Below are 16,953 nucleotides of genomic sequence, written 5' to 3'. Positions count from 1 at the left end.
ATTTTTTTTTCTCATATTAATTAAATTAAAGCGAGTTTTGCAAAAACCTCTAGTTGTAGACCATTTAATATCCCTATACTTTTAAAGATAGTTATAGATCATTTTGTTTTGAACATAAAAATTCAAATTAATGTAGAATTTTTTTAAGGATTTCATTGTCTGTAAAATAGCCAGTTTTATCCATTTATAGGATATAACAACCAGCAAAAACCTGAAGAATATACATGTACTATGTTTTTGAAAAAAAAATCAAAACTTTCCCACCACAGACAAAGGCTTGTTACACAGTGTAATAATTACACAGTGTTAACATATGCACATTGTTATCAAGTCCTGCTAAATTTATTACATATTGCCCGTTATATAAAATCATTAAAATACTGTCTTTTTGCAAGTATCATAACTATCCTACTGCTAATGTTTATAACCTCTCCTTATTTCCCCATGTCTATAAAAACCACTATTTATGTTATTATTATGTTTACCATTAATATATGTGTACGACCATTATGATAGTTACTTAGGACCACCATAGAATAAAGCACCTAAAAAGGCATTGTCGATATGACACACATAATTATAGTTACTAATATATACATGGTAACATAATTCTGGCATTGTTCATTGCACAACTTGTGTCAAAAAATTACAGTTTTATAAGAAAAACATGGAGAAACCCTATAAAGTAGAATGTGGTGTCTAATTTCCTAACAATGAAAAATCAGAGAAAAAGTCTGTTTCAGTCAGTTTCACTCAAATCTCTGTCAAAGTAATAGGAGTGCTATTTTTTAAATTTGATGGTGTGTCCATAATTTTCTGAAGATATTCATATTTCATTACCATTTTGCTAGGTTTAACAATTATACAGTGTCAAAAACAATGATTATTTTATTATATCCTCATGCTCATAGAAAAAATTGAGAAAAAATAAAATATACAAAAGCGAAATAAATTTAATAATAATTTATTTTTATTAATAAATTAGTAAAACATAAACCAACCTAGACATAAACATAGCCTAATTAAACTTTTAAACTCTTAAAACAATGTATTAACATAAAAGAATAACATTTCTACCAACTTACAATAGCAGATATACTTATATAAATACCATTTAATAATATATTATACCTAATTAGGAAACTATAAATTTCATAGATTTATTTAACTGTTAACTCCCATATGATATTACAAGTTATATTATCACAGACAAGTTTATATAGAATCACTATTATAATATACAAACTATAAAAACATATGTAACTTTGGTTGTTTCTGCATTCGTGTACCTGCATGCAAATCAGAAAAATCATGAGTATACACTACAATAAAATGTAGCAATTGATGGATCTATAAACAAAAAAATTTAATGTTACACAGAGAATATGAGAAGTAGGTATTCTTACCATATTAAAGCATTGTGTAACTAAATCAACTAGATTTATACCTCAACAGGTATATGCTGAAGCTGGATGCAGTTTTTTCAAATGTATTTGCCTCTCTGATGATTTAAAACTAGGTAGATTTCAAAAACGGTTTCTATTTGGTTTTTATTAAATACTGTCTTTGATGACAATTGTGTTACTTAATAAAAGTTCCAGTATACTTCATGCACATTGGCTATATGAGCTGTGGGGGCAGATTATCAAAGATTTTCTGAAATAAAAACGAAAATGTTGAAATTTTAAGTCCCACATAATACCATTCCACTTACCTGTTGCAACTTTCCTCAGGAAAACTCGGCTGATGATAAATATAAACATGCCCAACTATAAGTAATCGATTTAACTCTGATTTACCAGTCTAAAACTGTCCAGTAATAAAAATCAATCACAATTTGAGTAAATTTCCAATCAACATGTAAACAAAGCCGCCATTATTAAATATGACCTGCTGTCCGCGTTCCACAAATTCCACAAAACCGCGGCCTGCCGAACGCCATTCGGATGACGTCGCCGATCTCGTCCGAAGCGACTTCGGGTCGCTTCCGAATCGTCGAGATGGGCTCAAAACAGCGACCGGCCAGAAGAGATGGGCTCAAAACGGCGACCGGCCAGAACAGCGACATGAGAGATCGGAATGAGCGTAAGGGCGACTTCGGCAATCTTCGGTTTTACTGGTGGAGGGGGAAATGGCAAATGATCATAATCGGTTTTCGTTCTTATTCTAACCTCACATAACTAATAAAATATAGTTTGTTTTGTTTGGTTGGAAATTTCTTGTCTTTGATTATTTTAATATTGTAATAACAAATACTGCAAAATACATTTTCAGGTCTCAAACTGGCTGTGGTGTTGGCCTGCTGGTGTGACTTTCTGATTCTAGACGGGAAAAAGACGCAGACATAATTTAAAACTTTGAAAATGTTTGATTAATGACTTCAACAATTAAGTATACTATTTGTAATTACTTTTAGCTGGTATGGGCTTTTAATGGCTTAATTTAGGAAGCCGTTAAGTAGTGATGTGAGTTATGTTATTGTTGAATAATAATATTAAATCATTTCAAAATAAATAGGTATTACCTTAACTTTTGTTGAACTGATTATGTCTACAGGATAAAGGAATGCTCAAAAGGCTCAGAAGATTTGGTCTTTTGCAACAATAAGAAAAAACCAGAGCAAGCACTAATGTAAGCCGGTAAGTTTTGCTAATAATTTTAATTAAATACTTATTTATTTTTGTATTGTTTAGGTTGACAGTGCCCTTCTGAAACTTCACCCAATGTGGAGAGTCTTGGAAAGTGTTTTTTTTAAGACAACATTAAGTATGAAGTGTAATAACCAGTGTTTGAATTGTATTATTTAAATAATAATTGTCATACAGCTAGATATCTATTTCAACTTAACTAGCTGTTACTCTTTGTTGTTATTATGTTATTTGTAATTACCTACCTATCATTATTTTTAAACAAATCTGTAAAGGTAGTGTAGAAGCAGCTTTAATATAAGACAAATTTTGGTGATAAAATTTAAATAGAATCCAATGCCTGTCTTATTGTGAAGTCAGCTTAACACTGTATGACCAAAATATGTGTACTATATAGGTATAGTCAAAAGATAAATACTGAAATAAAATACCATTAATCAATATACCTATGTTTGTGTATTATTATTTGGACTATTGCAAGAGCAACAATAAACTAGTAGAAAGATAGATGATAAAACTAAATAAAAACATTAAAATAAAAAATAAACATACTACATTTTAATTATTTATTACATTTAAATCAGTTTCAAGTCTCATATCTAATAAGTTTGTATTAAAAAATACATACCTATTTTGTTTGAACAAAATATGACTTTGAGCATGGTTATAAAGCTGGTCTATTCTAATGAACAATATGTTTTATTTCAATAATCATTAGCCACACCTGAAAGTCAAACAGTCTTATTTGAATAGTAATTCTGCTATATCTGTAATACCTATATGTAGGTAAGGATTACACAATGTAAAAAAATATTTTTTTATTGTTTGGTTTAAAACAAATATAAAATTTTAAATTATGATACAATTTTTAAAGGATTTCTTGATTCTTGACTTGACTTTTTTTTGGAAACAATATTAGGTCTAATGTATTGTTGTAAATTCAATGCCAGTAGCGCTAAGTTGTAACTGCTTTTTTAAGAATTATTACTTTTCAGTAATAAGTAAGTAAGACTATTAAGAATGAAATAACTAAATAATAATGAAAGAAATTGTAAAATTCCGCGGAGATTTTTGATTACATCATTCAATGTATTTACAGTTTGTGTTGTGTATATGTATTTACAGTGTTTTCCAAAAGCGCCATCTGTGTGCGGCGAGTTGAGTAAGTTGTATTATATGATATATATATGAAAACATGAAGCGTTATTTTTATAGACACTTGACAAGTTAAAGACAAAACAAAGAGAAGGAGAGAGGGAAAATAGTGATGAGTTGATGAGTAAAATAATAATGTAGTATTTTCTGCGTCTGCGCGTAAAATGTCTCTACTTAATTTCTGTGATTTAATTATGCCAGATAAATGGTCCACATTTTCGTTTCAAATGGCGCTACGATCTCAACTTGAAACGCCAATTTAGAGCAAAAAATAGTTTTAGTTTATTATGTGGCACTTACAGGGTGGTCCAAATTGATTGTAGAATACTTGAAGGGTAGAAAGTACATAAAAAATAAACGCCAAAGTGTCATATAAACAATGGTTGAAAAATGCCCCCTTTCGGAGCTAACGGCCCCTAAGTATATGCCCTAAGAAAAAAAAACTTTTATCTTAATTAATGAACTAAAATAAAACTCATATGAAATTTGGCATGCTTGTTCATCATTTATTTGAAGTAATCATTTGGCGTTTTTTTTTTTCAATTTTTTAAAATAATCTGGACAGGTATTAATTTTTTCATTATGGATTAGCGTATAAAAATGACGGTGTTTGAAAAACTATGCAAAATGAAAAGAAATGTTCAGACAAACTTTTATTAGGAAAAAGTATGGGCTACTACATGTGCCTCATCATAACGATCTAAAATTACAGCTTAAAGAAATTTAAAGCTGTCAAACTTTTTGAACAGCCCCCGTATTTGTCCACATTATTTTAAAAAACTGAAAACAATTCTAAATGACTACTTCAAAATGGTGAACATGCATGCCAAATGTCATTTGAGAAACTTTTTCGTCTAGGAATAAAAAATAAAAAAACATTTTGTGGCTCGCTTTTAAGGTGCTCTAACTCCGCGAGAGGGCACTTTTTGACTACATCAGTTTATATGACACTTTGGAGTTTATTTTTAATATACTTTTCACTCTTGAATTACAATCAATTTGAACCACTGTGTATATTTACGAAAAAGTTTTTTTAAACCTATATGGATATATGGGTTATCTTGAAACCATTTGACTTATTTTATTTGACATAATATATTGACACTTTATTCTGCTAACGATTTCAAGTGTGTTTCATAAATAATAACTATATAATATTTTATTTTTATTCATAATATGTATATCTACCTGCAACGGTTTTCGAGATATTGACGTATAAAAAATGACATTTTTACATTTTGGAATATCGCAGCTCCTAAGCAGAGCTCCTGAGTTAGAACAAAATGGCTTGCATGTTCCTATCTTAACTATTTCTGGTGTATACTAAAGGTCATACTGCAAAATTTGACAAATGTTCATAAAAGTAAGATAGAAACATATGCAAGCCGTTTTGTGCTAATATCAACCGTTTACCTGCTACGGCCTTACAAATACTAAAAATTTCAATTTTTAATGGTAAATATGTCAAAAACGACAAAATGTACGACAAATAAACTTTTTAGAAGAAAAATTATCGAGACCAAGTAGCAGAATCGGTTTTAGGAAGAAAAATGATGGTATCTTTTGCTTTATGTGACGGAGTATGAAACTTTAAATGCCAAGCGTAGCAAAACTGTGAATTAATAGTTAATAGTACAGTAGCGACTATTTTTTTTATGCCCTACTTGCCAAAGTATAAGACGGCAGAAGAGTGGCTATTATTAATTACATTACGTTCACGAAACGGCTACTATAAAGTTATAAGCTTAAAAATAAAAATATATGTATTTGCTGACGTCATACGTTGTATACTCCGGTTTATACCGGCAACCGGCAATAAAAACAATGTGCACCGGCTAATTGCTAAAAGCACCCTCCAAACTCCAATTCCGACACCTAAAAAATGATCGGAGAGAAAGCCTACTAATTTCTTGCATGCTTGCATCCTTGTTTTTTAATTCTTCTTCTCTCGAATCTAATAGCATTTTCTATTGGTGATCGTTTAGAGTATTTCCGTCCTGCTCTATACAATTTCATTAAAACAATGCAGCACAATACGAATTTCGCTATAAACATATCAATGGAAAACGTCATCAATTTCAAAAATGATTGAATTCATAGCACCAAATCAATTATTAGAAAATTATGGGACAATTTTTAATACAAAAATCACTAATGGAAGCGAACTGTTTTTTTTCCTGATACCTGAAATCTTATTTTTCTATTGTTAGTTGATTTGGTTATGAATGCATATTCCCTATTCCCTTTTAAGGTAACCTTTCCGGAAGTAACTAACTTCAGATTTTTTGCACCAAGCATCCAGCAGGAGTAGGAGAAAAAAGACCTGCAGTTTGAAATTGTCGAGCTTTATAGAGGTGATAGATTTTTTATCCATTACCATCCAAGCCACATTTTGTTGAAATAAATTTTTTGCCCAACGATTTCGATCTGAAAGCGATTCCACACGATTTACGATTATTATTTTTTTACAGAGAGTCTATTTAATCGATTTTATTTTTATTTGTTAATAATTTGTTGTCTAGATTTTTTTCAGTTAGATTCAGGAATTCCCCCAGAGCCATGAAACCAGCAAGGAGGAAGCGACCAAGGTTTTGCCATAACGGCTACTTCTACAAATTACGAGCAAATCGTAATGGTAATCGGTGAGTACTCAAATATTGGTTCAGAATCGTAGAACCCCCACAAACTATTATTAAATTAACCATTGTTTTCTTTGTATAGGTACTACACCTGTAGCCAATACCCTCACACTGGATGTTCAGCTTCAGGAAAAGTACAAGGCGAAGGAGAATTCCAGGACATCAATCCCCACCACAACCATCCAAGAGTCGACGGAGCAGCAGCAGCCCAACTTTTGAGGACTCAGCTAAGAAATGCCTGTACTATGGAGAGAGGAAATCTCAATAACATTTATGATAGAATTGCCTTAAAGTAGGTGTACATAAAATATATTTTTATATTATAAATAAAAAAAAAAAATAGTAATAATCTGATTTTTCTTGCAGCAATGTCGAAGGAGCTGAATTGGTGACATTCAACTCCATCAGACGTTCAATGAGGAGATGGCGGCAGATTAACACACCACACATTCCCCAAGCGCTAGCGGATTTGTCCCAGATTTTGAATACAGGTGAGTGGCCTAGATACAGCAACTGTGCTAGTGGTTTGTTTTTTTCAGGATCTGTGAATGCTGGAGACGCTGAAACTATTATATTTGAAAACGCCGACTTTCTACAGAACTTCGTGGACTCCCAATACACCTTTATAGATGGCACCTTTAAAGCTGTACCGAGAAGACCAAGATTTTCCCAGATACTAACCATTTTTGGAACATGCATGGACCATGTAAGTTTCATTAAGTTTTTTAAATTGAATTGTGTTTAATAATAATATTACTAAAATATTACTCACCTTTTGCTTGAAATGTGACATAACTCTTAAAATTAAAAAAAACAAAATTTTCTGTATGAAACAAAAATTACTTAACAGCATTCTGGTAAAAATAATAAAATACAATTTTTTGTCACATTCTAAATGTTAATATCGCAACAAGGCTGAATAATATTGTGATATCAATTTCATGGAATATACACTGTATTACAAGACTCACAGATAAGCACACTGGCATGTTATGTTGTCATTATCATACAGAAAATTTTTTGGTAGATATCAAATTCTTGGTTAAATATTTTATTTTTTTATGATTGATTTTATTGATTATGAACAACTTACCATGAATATGATTTGTGTCGTCTGTTTGTGCCATGTTCATTGTTTTATCAAATAGCAACAAAGCCAGTGGTGGTACAAATTCTTAGTCAAACAACTGTCTGCCACACCACATCAAGTAAATATAATATGTTACTTTATTGCTTATATTTTTCCTTTACAGTACAGTAAATGTAATGTATTAGCACTTTTTTACACAGTGCAAGGTAACTGATGAATTGAACTGATTCACTTTGACTATTCCATATTATAACCTTTAATAACTTATTGAACTTTTTTTATCACTTTGATAGATTTAAAACTAATTTAAACATTTTAAACAAAAAAATAATATTAATTTTGATCTTGTGATCATAGAAAAGCAACTTTTAAATCCTTTAATTTCTGAAGTAAAATATAGGTCAAAGCACTTTCACCTATCACAACATCACTGCCACTAGTACCATATTCTATAGTATAATTATTATAGCTGGATGCAAATACACTATTTTAACAGTAAATTTGTCAATCAAAATTGGTGCATGTATGGTTTATAAATTAAATTAAATTTAAAGCCAAAATTGAAAAACCTGTCCCTTAGGAGTACAATAATGGGAGTACCATTTATTGACTCTGTTGACAGGGGACACATGACAGTACGGTACTGACGGCAGTGACGGCCAGTACTTACTAGAGCTGTTTGGTTTTGGTTTTTGTATCTAACTAAACTATATGATTTTTATAGTATGTTGGTTTCGGGTTTTATAATATTAACAAATTTTATTCTCTATATTCTCTTTATAATATAATATAATTTTATAGTCTATATTGTGATCTTGGAAACACAGCAACTACAGAGGAGTTAATTATTAAAAGTTTTGGAGGCTTCAGGCTTAACAAAAATGAATTTTTGACAAGCCCTGGATAAAAATTTAATTATACTGTATTATCTGATGGCCTAGTGTATACTTCATAAACCTTTTATTATTGAGTATTTTCTGTTTTTTAAATAGGCATTTCCCTTGGTCCATGTATTCATGGCTAACCGGACCAGGACACTCTATGACGCAGTATTTGACTACATCGCGAGGACCTTTCCAACCTGCATCCGAGGGACTGTCGTTACGGACTATGAAGTGGGACTATACGAATCAGTGAAGGCAAGATATCCAGATGTGACTCTACAAGGTTGTTTTTTTCATTATTGCCAGGTATGCATAAATGGTGTTATTATTTGCTGTTTGTAGAAAAATTATGTTAAAAAGACTGGTTATTTTATTTTTAAGGCTTTAATGCGCAAGGCAAAGGAACTAGGTGTAACCCGGCAAATTCAAGAGGAGGCAGCCCATAAAGTTTACCTGAGGAAGCACTACGCGTTGGCACTTCTACCTGCGGACAGGATTATAGATGCATTTAATAATAATAATATTTCTTTATTTCAATATTGTTACAGCGTATAAATACATACATATAACAAAATGAAGTGCGTCAGAAAAAAAAAACAAAAATATAACAAAAGAAAATAATGTATACCTAATTACAACTTGTGGTTCAAATTTTATCCTTTATACTAGATGAGAAAAAAGCTAGATTCTATGTGTTCAAGTAATCGTCCAGATGGTAAGGTTCAAGTTCATTTAATTCGTTACAGGTTCTGTCCATATAACGGATATTGATAAAGAGCGATTAAGCTACTTACAATTTTATCTGTTATTAGGATCGGGAACGGGAACCAATTTTCGGCGAATTCCGGAACTACATTAGACGACAGTGGATTGGACGAGTCACCCCCCAACATTTCAGCGTTTACGGACAGAGGCATCGGACGAACAACGTGATGGAGGTTACCACAGGCGGCTAAACAGTAAGCTGGTGAGACATCCTGGTGTCTGGGACTTAATAGGTATTTTTGAATACAATGTTTTTCACATTTCTGGTATACATTCAGCAGATTGCCAGGAAGAATGTACTTTTCGACGCACGGATAAGGCAGGCATGGGACAAATTGGCCGATGGACGTTTTACAACTGGAGATTTTTTGAGGCTAGTACCTTTAGTTATATTTTAAAAGGAATAAAAATATTAAAAAATGCACTGTTTAGGCAAGCGGTACACTTTGTACAAGGCATGGAGGGACAGCTACAAATGTGGAATAACGTGGATAAAGCCGCTGACATCGAAGAAGCAGGACAGCAATTAGTGGATTTGTATCATCAATTATTTAATAACCCTATTCCTAATCAACTTCCGCTTCTTGTCCCTCTCCAACGCCCAAATGTCCCTCAAAACCATTACCAAATCCTAGAAAATCCTCCGCCTCTTGTCCCTTTCCAACACCCAAATGTCCCTCAAAACCGTTACCAAATCCTATATGATCATCCGTCTCTTGTCCCTTTCCAACACCCAAATGTCCCTCAAAACCATTACCAAATGCTAGATAATCCTCCGCCTCTTGTCCCTTTCCAACACCCAAATGTCCCTCAAAACCATTACCAAATCCTAAATAATCCCCCTCCTCTTGCCCCCTTTTTAAATGAACCTCCCCCGCTAGCTCCTTTCCAACGGCCAAATCTCCCTCAAATCCTAAATAATCCCCCTCCCTTTGCCCCCTTTTTAAATGAACCTCCCCCTCTAGCTCCTTTCCAACGACCCGTCGTTCATCCTAATCCAGTTCCAGTTGAACCCATAATACTTAATCCCGATCCCGACCTAAATCCTGATGAACCTTGAAGATCCCCATCTCCTTTTTATCTCCCCGATTCACCCCGTCGCGAGCCTTTTCCTCACGACCCAATTATTCCTCCACCCAGTCCTCCTCCTGAAATACTTAATCCCGATCCCGACCTAAATCCTGATGAACCTTTAAGATCCCCATCTCCTTTTCTCTCCCCGATTCACCCCGTCGCGAGCCTCTTTCCCCCAACTTGAATAATCCTCCAAGTCCGATTCACAATTTTAATTTTCCAGAAATACCCGCCCAAATTGACAGATTTTTCGCCGCCTTACGAGATGACGACGAACCGGATGAACTGCCTAGTGTTGACCCATGGGTTCCAGCCTTAGAAGCCACACCCTACGACGACGAGGATATGACTCCGGAACTACAGTGTAAGGTATGCCTATCTAATAGAATCCAGTATGTCATTGAGTGTGGTCATGCACTTTGCTCAATGTGTACTGCGATTTTATTCAATGCACAATCTCCACGATGCGCTGTGTGTCGAGGAGATTTGCATAGAGATAGGCAGCCCATTGCACTGTATTTGTAAGTAAGAAAATCTTTTTAGTTTTTTATTTTTGGTTAGGATTTTACTATTTATGTTTATCATTAATTCCTGGTAAATTGATATATACATATGTTTTTGTAGTTTGGGTGGTTTCAAAAAATATTTGTGTCCCCTATGTACAACAATTTTTAAATTGACGTACATAGGAATGAGCCAAAGTAGTGTAATACATATAATTATGCAGCTTATTTCTTATTATTTTGGCACTGTAATTATTAATATCATTTAAATATTTAGATTATATTTTCAAAATTTTTAACATCAAACATTCAACAGTTATTATGTATCACATTACTGGGTGAATAAATATATGATCATTTTGATCATATAGTGAGAAATTCGGACATTATGCCGTAAGGCATATTTTTTTTTCTTTGTTTTTTGTTTCATTTTTGTTAAATATTTAATACATTATATTATGTCATACATGTTTTATTTGTTTATTTGCTCATCCATTTTAATTAATTTTATAGTTTATTTGTATGTGATAATAAAGTATTTTATAATATATTTAAATAATTGGTTGAAAATGGTGAGGTTTTGTTTTTTGTTTATCAATCCCAATCCTCTGACCGGTTTCGCCGTATTACGGCTCATCAGAGAGGCTATAGGGCTTGATAACCAATGAACAAAACCTTCGTTCCAGTATAGTCAACTGGATGCCAGAAATGATAGTTGTGTGCAACATCTGGTGACATCTGTACTCAACTCTATGAGTTAGAAAGTACAGATGGCGTTCCAAAATCTAACCGAATGATGCGGCATTAATGGTGCTGTTCCTAGATTTTGGAACGCCATCTGTACTTTCTAACTCATAGAGTTGAGTACAGATGTCACCAGATGTTGCACACAACTATCTATATTTAAATAATGTTTGAATTTTCTTGTAATATTTAAAAATTTTGCTTGATCAGTTGAGTCACTCACAGTAAAAATAACCCAAGCTTCAACTTAAGTACCTGGACTGTTAACTGAAAAAGAAATATTGATATCTACTTATTTGCATAGGTAAAAAAGTGATAGGGCTTACTTCAAATTGTTATTAAAAAGCAAATTAGATACTAGAAAAAAAACAAAGTCCTGGTATTTTTCATCTAAATTAGTGGGTTCCTCTGACATACCTAACAATCATGTAATGGAAAATGTATAGTTCAATTGTATCTATATACATGAAAAATAAGTTAGCACCAAGAATATACCTCAAACAATGCCTTTTGAGAGGTTTGGAAGACTTCAACAAGAAATCCTTTAAGATAGTTTTTCCTATGAGTGTGCCCCAGGATATGCATCAGTAATTATGTCTATAGAAATAACTTTAACGCCTTCCAAAATATGTTTATGTTAAATATATCTACTAATATTCTAAATAATCGTTTTCTAGGTTTGCTCTCATAAACTTCCTAGTTATAGGTATATGTTTATAGTATCCCGTACTTATTTTGTAAAAATTACTAAAATGAGCATTAGCCCATTTAGGACACAAAATTGCATAGTAAACCTTCCTGTCTACAATATTCGAATAGGTACTTGTTAAGAGCAAAAGTACGAAATCCACTCATACACATTTAAACTGGTTGACATAAGAGGTTAAACCGCACATATTAATTATCCCAATAAACAATTATATCACAATCAAAAATAGGCAAAAATCCAAATTATAAACATTATATTTGTTTTTGTTTACATTTATGTATGTCATGTCATACTGAAAAATGTGTGACCTATAACCTATAAAATTCATCTGTCGTCTGTGGTCTGTATAGCTAACCTCAACATCGTTCATATACTTCACATAATTAAGATAATGCAGAGGATAATACCATTGTTTTTATAATACGTAATACTCAGTCCATCACACCAAACATTAAACACTACATATCAATCTCATAATAGTAAACAAACAAAATAACTGTTTTAAAGTACATATATGATTATATTTGCAATCTGTCCATTCAAGATAATATTTGAAAAAGCATTTGTCTTTATTTGCAGGAATGCTTATCATATGCACAGCAATAATTACCTAGCCCTACCTTTCATGCACCCTTAAATACACATATGATCAATAACTTGATTTTGTCAAAAATAATAAGATGTTGATTTTGAACCTATTATGTATGTCATTATAATAAATATATGCATATTTTTTAAAACGGTTTACTAAACTAAGTTTGCTTATTGGAAAATAATACAACCATTAATAAATAATAATTTATTTGTATTTGTACTTAATTTTTTAACAACAATAATATTAAGTAGACAATATACCATTTCAAATTACAAAACAAGTATAATTTCTAATGTAAAGTTGTACAACCCCAGACATAAATTACATTTAAACCAACTTACAATACTGTGATACATGCCTACTTATTTCTAATGTGTAGGTAATAGAGACTATATATAATTTTCATAGATTTATTTAACTGTTAACTAAAATATTACATATTATAAGTCCTTATCACAGAAAAGTATGTATAGAATTGGAACGTATATACAAACCTACTATACCTTAAAAGCAGGTAACATTGGTTGGTTCCACATTGGTATGACCTGTATGCAAATAAAAACAAATCATAAGTATTCACTAGAATAAAATGTAGCAACTTTACCTTGAAAACCATATTGAACCACTACCTAAGGTGTCCCCAAGGGTGTCCCTATATACCAAATACTTAAAGAGTATTATTTTTGGTATTATTCTTTATATCAGATACTGGTAAATCTCTGGGTAAGAGTTAACTAAATCTAGAAACAAAAAAATTAAATGTACACAGAGAATATGAGAAGTAGGTATTAACTATGTAACATATTGTTACGGTTTGGGCCTACTATGCTCGATACTCGATGAAACCGATGCGCCGCAATATCTGGCCGGGCGCGTATTAAAGTAGGCCACAGTTAGGAAGCGCCACACCAGGAAGATTCGAAGCAAATCGCGAAGCGTTTCGCGGTCATTCTAGAACGTGGTTTGTGAATATAAAAGAAGCGGCGTCGACGAGAGAGAAGAGTAGTGTAGTAGTGAATTTGGGAACGCGGTAAAGTTAAATAGTGGAATAATTGTGGAATTGTAGTAGCTGTGTTAATTATTGTACGGAGTGTTTTGAAGTGTAAATAAAGTTATTAATTGTTGAGTTAAATTGACTTTGTGTGAACCCACGGGAAAATCGTAACAATTGCGACGTGAATTTGAACTAAACTTCGGGTTAAAGACTTGTGTTCAGAACCGGACTAGAGATTTTCGGAACAGTGGTGTGTTAAATTTATTTTATGCCAATAACAAGACGTCAAAGTGCAAACATGGAGGCCCAACTTGCAGCTATTATGGCAATGCTTGAAGAACAAGAAAGGATTCGAAAACAAAACAAGGAAGAACAAGAAAAGATTCGACAACGAGACAAAGAAGAACAAGAAAGGATTCGAAAATAAAACAAGGAAGAACAAGAAAAGATTCGACAACAAAACAAGGAAGAACAAGAAAGGATTCGACAACAAGAAGAAAGGATTCGAAAACAAAACAAGGAAGAACAAGAAAGGATTCGACAACAAGACAAGGAAGAACAAGAAAGGATTCGACAACAACAAGAAAGAATGCGACAACAAGATATAGAAATGCGTCAAGAAGATAGAGAGTGGCAAGAAAAGCGTAACGTAGAAATATTGAACGTTCTAGCGAGGACCAAGACAGAAATCTATGAGTATGTAACCCATAGTCTCAATAAAATTCAGAATGATGTTCGGGAGGACATTAATAGAATTCGGAATGATGTCGAGATAAAGCTACGCGACTTAGAGCGAAAAATTGACAGCAGAGGAGCCAGCTCTACAGTGATCACCCGAAACGGGCTCAACAAGATCAAGCCTCCCACATACGACGGTCAAACTTCATGGGCAATGTACCAACTCCAATTTGAGGCCGCTGCAAATGCAAATGGATGGAGTACCAAGGAAATGGCTGTAGCACTAGTAGTGGCATTACGAGGACCTGCATTGGAGCTGTTACAGATGGTGCCTATCGCCCAACGAAGCAACTATGAAGCATTAGTAGCAGCATTAGAACGTCGTTATGGGGATCAACATAAGAAAGGACTGTATCGAACGCAATTAATGGCAAGACAGCAGAAAACTGGTGAAAATCTAGAAGAGTTTGAAACCGAAATTCGTCGCCTTGTGCATCTGGCTTACCCAGCCGTCCCGGATGAAATCCAAGAAGAACTTGTGGCACAGTATTTTGTAGATGGGATTCGAGATCCGGAGGTAAAGAAATGGCTGAAGATGTTCAAAGGGAGCAACAACAGCGAATTACTGATTCGAGTGCTGGAAATTGAAGCTGTGTGCAATGACTTTCAGCCAGAGACTATTCAAGAGGAGAGAGAACCGCCAGCCGATCATGTTGCTACATCAATAAATAAAATTGAATCAATGGTCAGCCAAATAGTGCAACAAATGGCAGCATTAGGAAATGGTCTTTCCACACAATTAGAACGATCACGCCCGATCACGAGAGTGGAGTGTTATCGATGCGGACGTACGGGACACATTAAAAGGAATTGCAGACAGCGGTCTTGTTCTCCAAACCCACAGTGTCGACGAAACCAGGACATCAGAACAAATCACCGGAACTCCTCTGTTAAAAGAAACATTACATGTTATATTTGTGGACGTAAAGGACATTACCAATGGAATTGCAGAAAACAGTCTCGTTTACCGACCCCGCAGAACTGGCGTAACCAGGAGCAGGAAATGAAGAACCCGGAAGGACATTTACCGCGATATGTAGAGGATCGTCAAGCTTTGGATAGTGACTTAAGGTACCGGAAAGGACAAATTCATAATGGTTGGAGGATTGGTCAAATCGCGAAGGTGACGGATAAAGAGGCTACAAGAAGAATGAAGAGCAGCGTTTCTAAGGAAGACATAATAAAAGGACAGCGCTCAGACTCTGATTTGAAAGTAATCAGAAGATGGTTGGAGAAGGATTTGAAACCGGATTGGCAACAGATTTCCAGATATGGACCAACAGTAAGGGGTTACTGGTTGCAGTGGAATTCGCTTCGACTGCGAGATGACTTAATTACTCGCAAATGGGAAAGTCCAGACGGAAAACGCTTTGTTTACCAAACAATAGTGCACAATTCCTGCAGAGAATGTGCTGCGAGAACTACATGACAGTCGCGGAGGAGGACACTTTGGAGTAAACCAGACTTTGGCTAGAATAAGAGATCGATTTTACTGGATTAACTTCAGAAAGGACGTTGAGGAATGGTGTAAACGGTGTGACCAGTGTTCGTTACAGAAGGGATCCATTACAATTCGGGAACTTGAGAGAGAGAAGATGAAACCAAACAACAACCGTATGAAGATGACACTGGACCACAGAACAACTGGTGGCAATTATAAGGAAGGTGATGCTGTGTGGATGTTTCAACCCAGGAGGAGCAAAGGATTAAGTCAAAGATGGCAACGACACTGGGACGGACCTTACAATGTGGTAAAAAGGTTAAACGACGTCGCGTACAGAGTCCAACGCAGCCCCAAAGGCAAGATGAAAATTGTCCATCTGGACAGACTCAAGAAATACCAGGGATTAGATGAAGCGGATCGGGACGATCAGCTTTAAGAGGGGGGCAGTGTTACGGTTTGGGCCTACTATGCTCGATACTCGATGAAACCGATGCGCCGCAATATCTGGCCGGGCGCGTATTAAAGTAGGCCACAGTTAGGAAGCGCCACACCTGGAAGATTCGAAGCAAATCGCGAAGCGTTTCGCGGTCATTCTAGAACGTGGTTTGTGAATATAAAAGAAGCGGCGTCGACGAGAGAGAAGAGTAGTGTAGTAGTGAATTTGGGAACGCGGTAAAGTTAAATAGTGGAATAATTGTGGAATTGTAGTAGCTGTGTTAATTATTGTACGGAGTGTTTTGAAGTGTAAATAAAGTTATTAATTGTTGAGTTAAATTGACTTTGTGTGAACCCACGGGAAAATCGTAACAATATGTATACTTACCATATTAAAGCATTGTGTAACTAAATCAACTAGATTTATACCTCAACAGGTATATGCTGAAGCTGGATGCAGTTTTTTCAAATGTATTTGCCTCTCTGATGATTTAAAACTAGGTAGATTTCAAAAACGGTTTCCATTTGGTTTTTAT

General features: G+C 34.1%; 1 protein-coding gene and 2 long non-coding RNA genes across 3 annotated transcripts; all 3 read left to right on the top strand.

Moving 5' to 3' along the window:
* Positions 1-2,046: 2,046 nt before the first annotated feature.
* On the top strand, positions 2,047-3,097 carry LOC145733697 (uncharacterized). Its single transcript, XR_014179259.1, has 3 exons — positions 2,047-2,465; positions 2,557-2,639; positions 2,694-3,097. It is a non-coding gene; the product is annotated as an uncharacterized LOC145733697 (long non-coding RNA).
* Positions 3,098-6,095: 2,998 nt separating this feature from the next.
* Positions 6,096-6,738, top strand: LOC145733918 (uncharacterized). Its single transcript, XR_014179307.1, has 2 exons — positions 6,096-6,445; positions 6,525-6,738. It is a non-coding gene; the product is annotated as an uncharacterized LOC145733918 (long non-coding RNA).
* A 9-nt stretch (positions 6,739-6,747) lies between these two features.
* Positions 6,748-9,249, top strand: LOC145733574 (uncharacterized). The gene is made up of 3 exons (XM_081986471.1): positions 6,748-7,148; positions 8,525-8,722; positions 8,798-9,249. The coding sequence occupies exons 1-3, from the start codon at positions 6,858-6,860 to the stop codon at positions 8,969-8,971; spliced, it is 663 nt and encodes a 220-aa protein (XP_081842597.1). The 5' UTR covers positions 6,748-6,857; the 3' UTR covers positions 8,972-9,249.
* The last annotated feature ends 7,704 nt before the right edge of the window (positions 9,250-16,953 follow it).

The sequence above is a fragment of the Ips typographus genome, linkage group LG9 (genome assembly GCF_016097725.1).
Source record: "Ips typographus isolate SLU linkage group LG9, UJ_Ityp_2.0, whole genome shotgun sequence".
NCBI classification, from domain to species: domain Eukaryota; kingdom Metazoa; phylum Arthropoda; class Insecta; order Coleoptera; family Curculionidae; genus Ips; species Ips typographus.
This window is presented reverse-complemented; position numbering and strand designations above follow the sequence as displayed.